This window comes from Selaginella moellendorffii, unplaced genomic scaffold, assembly GCF_000143415.4.
Source record: "Selaginella moellendorffii unplaced genomic scaffold, v1.0 SELMOscaffold_16, whole genome shotgun sequence".
NCBI classification, from domain to species: Eukaryota; Viridiplantae; Streptophyta; class Lycopodiopsida; order Selaginellales; family Selaginellaceae; genus Selaginella; species Selaginella moellendorffii.
Window position 1 is genome coordinate 160,272 of NW_003314277.1, and position 6,687 is coordinate 166,958.

Genomic DNA, 6,687 nt, shown 5'->3' on the forward strand with positions numbered 1-6,687 from the left:
AGTTCCATGCAGCCTCTGAAGAGATGCCCGGGGACCTTCGTTCTTCCAAATAAGCCTGAAAGCATCGATGGCGCCACGGTACTTCACAGCTTCGCCCGAAGTCATCATCATCCTGCGCCGCACGGTATCGAACGGATAGACAGTGAGACTGGAGAAAGTTGTCACTACCCATCCAACAGCGAAACTAGCAGCAAAGCTTCCCTGTGTCAAAACTTCGGAGGTTTAGAAGTAAAGCTCGAGAGAAAGATAATCGTACCTGGAGTGATCCCACCAGAACAAACGGCTTCACCGAATCATAGATGCCGAAGTAGAGGCTGCGGTATAGAACGATGCCAACTATGGAAGCGCTGAAGCCTCTGTACAAACCAAAAACACCATCGGTTGCCAGAGTTTTCTTGTATACATCGGTAAGACCTTGGTACTGGCGAGCACCGGTCTTCTCCAATTGTATGGTGTCGTTTGCGAGCCTGGTACGTGCAAAATCGAGCGAGTAGACAAGCATGGAGGATATCACACCAGCTGCTCCTCCAGCCGCCATGTTTCCAATTATCCATTTGCAGTGGCCATCGCGTTCTCTGCTCAGGCCGAAGAGATCCTTGATGTAATCCTTGAAAGCAAAGTTGAAAGCCTGCGAGGTTCACGTGAGAGGGAAGAAGTCTTGTGCAAGACAATCCATTAAGAAACAAGAAAGTTTTGCATACCTGTGTTGGAAGGTAGCGTATGACATTGGTGAGGTTTCCTCTCCACAAGGCCAACACGCCTTCTTCTCTAACAACGCGGTGCAAGCAGTCTCCCACTCCTTTGTATGGTTGAGTAAGGCGGCCTGAAGGAATCCAAAAGAGAAACAAAAACTTAGCGACGAGGAACAGAACTGCGAAAGAAAAAGCCTCACCGCTCTTGAGAAGCTCGCTTTGGTTCTGGATCAACAGCTTCACTCGCTCGAGAGGCGCGGCGGCACTCTTGGACACTGCAGCAGCAACACCACCTGAGATAAAATCGAGAGCAAAGAAGTGACGCTGCCGCTCGATAGCCGAGCACACTACGAGCGGAGGGCGACGATCAACTGTAGAAGAAAATCCCTGCTTCCTTCCCTCGTTGCGGGAACTCTGGCGCATTTCCACCATTCCCTGCTTCTTCTGGTCATGGTGCCATGACCGCAAACCCTAAGCTGGAGCCACAGAAAAAGAAGATGACGTCGTGACTCACTGGACCACTGCTGGAGCTTAAAAATTCGTTACATTGAGAGAAAAGAATTTGACAAATCCGTACCCCAGGAGCAATTTTTCCACAAAAACCATTCAAGCCGAGGAGTTGCTTTGCTTGTTGCTCCTCAAGTGCAACACGTTGACTTGGCCTTGTCACTGCCCTGATCCTTTGACGGGTCTAGTACTATATTGTTGATCCGGGGAGGCTGCAGAAAAAGATTTCACGTTACACTAGATCTGTGATGCAAAAAGCAGCTCCGCACCTCTGGTCTGGAGTCTGTTTCTGCCAGTCTCCGCTTGATGTCTCCCGCAATTGTGAAGAAGACCTTCTCCACGTTTAAGTTCGTCTTTGCACTCTGCAGCATTTAAACAGTCAGTACCGCAAGTCCGTGAAACAGAAGAGGTTTCAGCGAAAGGACTGCAAGTCAGAGATACCCACGGTTTCAAAGAACTTGATACCAAACTCGTTCGCAAGTGCTTGCCCTCTCTCTGTTGATACAGCCTGGGATATAATTCGGAAGAGTCAGAGACGCATGGGAAAATGAGATCCAGAGTTTCTTACCCTCTTGCTTTCGTCCATGTCGGCCTTGTTACCGACCAGGATCTTGTTCACATTGTCTGAAGCATGCTGCTCGATATTTCTGATCCAATTTCGGATGTCTTTACCGGAGCTGGATCAAGGACAACCAAAAAAAAAAAAAAAAAAAAAAAACAAAACAAAAAGAGAAAACAAAACCGCGCAAAGGATACTGTTAAACGAAGACTCGTCAGTAACATCATAGACAAGAAGAATGCCCATAGCTCCGCGGTAGTATGCTGCATAGGCAAGAATGGAATTTAGCTAGAAAGTATATGGAACTAGAGCAAAGCAAAACAAACCAGTTGTTATAGTCCGGAAGCGCTCTTGCCCAGCGGTGTCCCATATTTGGAGCTTGATCCTCTTGCCATCAAGATCCACAGTCCTGATTTTAAAGTCAATGCTGCGAAGAAATGGTCAGCCAGGCTGCGCATTTACAATGTGACATATACCCTATCGTTGTGATGAAGCTCGTTGTGAAGGAATCATCCGAGAAGCGGAGCAAAAGGCAGCTCTTCCCCACACCTGCTACGCGAGAAGCACGTAAATCAACCGAGGAGAAATATTTCGAGCGGATCATAAGGAGATCTCGCTCCACCAGGAAATGCGCTGCGAGATTTTCGCTTACCGCTGTCGCCGATGAGCAGCAATTTGATGAGGTAGTCGTAATCTGCGCGAGCTCTCCCCGCTCCCGACGCCATTGCGACTGTGATCCAAGCTCGCGATTCGCGGCGAAGGAAGATCGAGAGAGAGCGCCCTTTGAGTAGGGTTTTGGAAAATGACCGAAAGCGCAACCCCGTTTGTGTTGGTCTCTCGTGCAACGCTGTCAATCCAACGCTCCAGAAACCATCCACGTGGACGGCCCGGCGAGGTCGTAAAAATGGCACAAAATAGCATCTTAGCCGTACTTTATCTCGTTCTCTTTAGGTCAGCCAAGATACTCCATGCCCTAATGGCCACTCATTCGTTAGCCGGGCAAAGCTAGGGCAAGAAGCGCCAAGGTAGGACAGTAGATGGGAAGAATTCTAGTGTAGAGGCATGGACGACGAGCAGGAGCAGGAGCAGCGATTAGAGCTAGAGGTAGCGGCAGCGGTGGATGGAAGCAAAGATGGGAATGGAGTGGCCGAAATGGAGCGAGACGAAAATCTTGGAGCTGTGGAGCAAGCTGGGGAGGAAAAAATCGTCTCGGGAGAACAGGTCAAGGAGGAATTAAGTGGCAAATTAGAGGAATCGCCAGCGGCGGCTGATGGAATGGAAGTTTCAGAGCAGGACGAAGCTCCTGCCAAGGATGGAGCGGCTACTTTCGGTGAGAATTGTGAGGAGAAGACGGAATTACAGCGAGAGATGGAGCTTTTCGAAGCGGCCGAGAAAGAGGATGAAGCCAACATTCTCTCGAAAGCGAACGAGAAGAAGAGGGCTCAGGAGCAGCCTGCTCAAGAAAGTCGTAAGAAGCGGGGAAGGAAGGCTTCCGTGAAAGCGTCATTTAGGAAAGAAGAGGATGACGTTTGTTTTGTGTGTTTCGACGGTGGGGATCTAATTCTGTGCGATCAAAGGTGACTATTTTTTTGGTTTGGTAGGACACTTCGACTAAGTTTGTTTTTACAGGACATGCCCAAAGGCGTACCATCTTGGCTGTATCGGAAGGGACCAAGAGTTTTTCAGGAAGAAAGGAAACTGGCACTGCGGTTTGTGTTTTAGCATGCTTGACTTTATGTAACCTCTTCCTTGTGTAGGCTGGCATTTTTGCGATGGAGAAAACTGTTCGAAGAAAGCAAGCTTTCGGTGCTATACTTGTCCAAAAGCTTACTGCGCTGGATGCAGGAGTCGACACAGTTTTAGTTTATTTGACAAGAAGAAAGGCTTGTGCGAGGAGTGCGTGAACTACGTTAAAATGATTGAGCTCAATGAAACCGTAAACGCTGAAGGGGTAAGTTCACAACAATTAATAGTTCTAGCAAACGTCTAACTCGATGTGTTCTTTCAGAACACGGTCGATTTTAATGACCGCGACACATACGAATGTCTGTTCAAAGAATACTGGGAGGATTTGAAGGCGAAAGAGACGATCGTTTTGCCAGAATTTGACAAGGACGGAAAGTTCGTGAATGCTACACCTGCAGCAGATAGTGACGGGCGGTCGGACGACGAGGCTTCAAGTTCCGAGTCAGAAACGTCTGCAGCTGTGGTGATGGCCGACGACGAAGATGTTCCTTTTGGTACTGGGATAAGGAAAGAAAGGAAGACGAAGATCCTGAATGCTCTCTCTGACGAGTTCAAGTGCACTGTAAATCAGGAGCAGAAGGAGCAACCTCTTACCGAGGATGTCGATGAGAAAGGAGAAGACGAAGAGGAAGAAGAAGAGCAGGACGAGGAAGAGGAAGAGGAAGGAGAGGCTTACAAGCCTACGGTATTTGATGGCTGGGCGTCAAAGGAGATGATCAGTTTTATCAAGTTTATGAAGGAAGATCCAAAGACACCAATGAAGAGGCCCGCAGTTAACAAGCTTTTATGGGATCACATTAAGGCCAACAAGCTCCAGAATCCGCGGAAGAAAACCATCATAAGATGCGACGAACAACTCCGGTCTCTCTTCGGCAAGAAGGCCGTGACTCAGCGCAGTTTGATGAAATACCTCCACAACCATTTTCCGAGCAAAGCTTCAAAGACGGAACAAGCCGAAAGCCAAGTCGATGACGAGAAGGGAAAGAAAAACAAGCGAAGCCTCAAGGGAGACGAGTATGCGGCGATAAACCAGAGCAACATTAGTCATGTATATCTAAGAAGGGCTCTACTGGAGGACATGCTTGGCGATCCTAACTTTGAGCAGAAGGTGGTGGGCACGTTCGTAAGGATAAGGGTTCCAGGCAAAAATGATATGTGCTACCGTCTTGTTCAAATAGTTGGTAAGTAGTTTTTATTATATGCGTGGCTCGCTAACGATGTCGTATGGTTGCAGGTACCAGATTACAAGCTGAGGAGTACAAAGCGGGCAAAAAAAGTACGAAGATCGTTTTACTAATCACGAACCTACAAAAGAAGGAGGACCTGACAATTGACTTAGTATCAAATCAGGATTTCACCGAGGTATGCGTGTTGACCATTACAAAATGCCGGATGCGTTACAGTAATTACTGCAGGAGGAGTGCGCGCGTTTGCGGCAGAGCATCAAATGGGGGTTCATCCCGGCTCCAACTGTGGTATGCATTTTGCTGTGAGATTTTGCGTGTTCATCTGGATCTAATTAAATCCATGACAGGGAGACTTTGAACGTAAAGCGCTGTCTATTCGAGAAGCGAAGCTTAATGATGTAAATGAAAATGAGCGCTTTCGCTTTGTTAATCTTTTATCTCTGTTGTTGCAGTGGTTCGAGACAGAAACCTCAAGGTTAACCGCGCTCAGGGATCGTGCCAATGAGAAGGGTCGAAAGAAAGAATATCCTTTTTGTTTTGTTGTCGAAATTGTTGCCAGCCCAGTGTAAGTTTCCTTAACTCCGTTGTACATTGAGGGAATGCGTGGAGAAGCTTCAAAGGATTTCGAATCAAGACTATCGCTTGAAGGAGTTGAGCAAGGTCCCAGCGTTTGAAGCGGACGCTACTATGGACCCCGAGCACGAGGAGCCAAGCGACGAACCAAACCCAACTGAGCAGCCAGGTAAGTCGATGTCTGTTCGCTGGTACAGTGACAGCTCACTTTTTTTCTTGCAGCTGAAGTAGCCAGCACTGCCGAGAAGAGCCGAAGTATTAGAGAAGAGCATCAGCCTAACAAATGGGACAGGAGAAACGATCCGCCAGCTTTCACAAAGCAAGACAGTTTCAACAAGAGAGACGGTTTTGAGAGAGGATGGGACAGGGATCACGATTGGAGAAACGAGGGAAGATCAAACGGGAAGTTTGGTGGACATAAGAGCGCAGAACAGAAGGAGCCGGTTTACGGAGGAGGGTCTTTACCACTCTCACGGCCTCCACCACCGCCACCTCGGCCTCCACATCTTTCAACGCCTCCAGCTAACATGAACGCGCCGCCGCCACCCGAGATAGCAGAGAAGGAGAAGGCATGGTTCTACCAAGACCCCAAGGCTATAGTCCAAGGCCCCTTCTCGTTCGAGCAGCTCAGGAAGTGGAGCTTGACGGGGCTGTTCCCGGCGGATCTCAAAGTCTGGAGGTCCGGCCAGCGAGAGCAGGCAGTTTTGCTAGTGGAAGCTCTAGCGGCGGCGCGTACGCCGGTGGCAGCGCCGGCGGCGGCTTGGGGTGCTCCACCACCTCCGGCGCTAGACACTGGACGGACAGGGGGCTGGGATAACACAGGTGGTGGTAGAAGTGGCTGGAACGCTTCGTCTAGAACAGGAGATTGGAGTAGCACAGGTGGTCATGAACGAGTAGGAGGAGGAGCTCCATCGCCGCCAAGTGACCCGTGGAGCCAGAATCCAGGGAGGTCCGACGGTGGTGGCGGCGGCGGTGGTAACTTCAACGATGGTCCGTGGGGTGCTCCTCCACAAGCACCGCACAGGAGTCCCGGATGGAGAGACCAGTCTCAAAACAGCGGCTGGGTGGACAGGGGCGATAGCTTTCGGAGCCCGAGAGTGCCTCACCAGCAGAAGAAAGGCACGCCATGCCGGTTCTACCAGAAGGGATTTTGCAGGAACGGCGATTCGTGCCCATTCCAGCACAGTTGAGAGGAACGATTCATCGTAAGTTTCGGAAGTTTGGATCCTTCGTGTACCAGGTACGTTCGTTTTCCAGAGGACTGTACAAACGAGAACAAGAGATATATGTGACAGCTTCTTCTAGATCCCATCTCTCGAGGACATCGTCTCTCGGCCTCTGTTTTCCAGGCTCCCGTCCTGGAAAACAGGGGCCTTTTTTTTTTGGTACGGTCGTGATGAAGGTCTACCGTACTTTTGCCGTA

At 49.5% G+C, this 6,687-nt stretch overlaps 3 protein-coding genes across 4 annotated transcripts in view; 1 reads left to right on the plus strand and 2 right to left on the minus strand.

Moving 5' to 3' along the window:
• LOC112346654 (ADP,ATP carrier protein, mitochondrial-like) overlaps positions 1–1,144 on the minus strand; it is a 1,354-nt gene extending 210 nt beyond the window's left edge. The window contains exons 1-4 of the mRNA XM_024676135.1: positions 893–1,144; positions 702–823; positions 257–628; positions 28–201 (exon numbers count right to left, since the gene is read on the minus strand). Coding sequence (XP_024531903.1) covers positions 28–201; positions 257–628; positions 702–823; positions 893–1,124 — 900 coding nt within the window. The 5' untranslated portion in view covers positions 1,125–1,144. The remainder of the gene's footprint in view (positions 1–27; positions 202–256; positions 629–701; positions 824–892) is intronic.
• LOC9641567 (ras-related protein RABE1c) lies at positions 1,129–2,593 on the minus strand. 2 transcript variants are annotated; one of them, XR_002992494.1, is made up of 9 exons: positions 2,411–2,558; positions 2,235–2,307; positions 2,085–2,185; positions 1,956–2,021; positions 1,768–1,865; positions 1,645–1,707; positions 1,469–1,561; positions 1,270–1,411; positions 1,129–1,213 (listed from the first exon to the last, which is right to left on the minus strand). XR_002992494.1 is itself a non-coding variant. In XM_024675847.1 (8 exons), the coding sequence occupies exons 1-8, from the start codon at positions 2,481–2,483 to the stop codon at positions 1,331–1,333; spliced, it is 648 nt and encodes a 215-aa protein (XP_024531615.1). In that variant the 5' UTR covers positions 2,484–2,593; the 3' UTR covers positions 1,218–1,330. The 2 variants fall into 2 exon arrangements, 1 of the variants encoding a protein (XP_024531615.1); XM_024675847.1 differs by lacking the exon at positions 1,129–1,213 and having other exon boundaries at positions 1,218–1,411; positions 2,411–2,593.
• Positions 2,594–2,720: 127 nt separating this feature from the next.
• LOC9642294 (zinc finger CCCH domain-containing protein 19) lies at positions 2,721–6,574 on the plus strand. Its single transcript, XM_024675844.1, has 10 exons — positions 2,721–3,335; positions 3,388–3,467; positions 3,516–3,709; positions 3,767–4,685; positions 4,739–4,866; positions 4,920–4,979; positions 5,039–5,089; positions 5,144–5,214; positions 5,282–5,433; positions 5,487–6,574. The coding sequence occupies exons 1-10, from the start codon at positions 2,821–2,823 to the stop codon at positions 6,452–6,454; spliced, it is 3,138 nt and encodes a 1,045-aa protein (XP_024531612.1). The 5' UTR covers positions 2,721–2,820; the 3' UTR covers positions 6,455–6,574.
• The last annotated feature ends 113 nt before the right edge of the window (positions 6,575–6,687 follow it).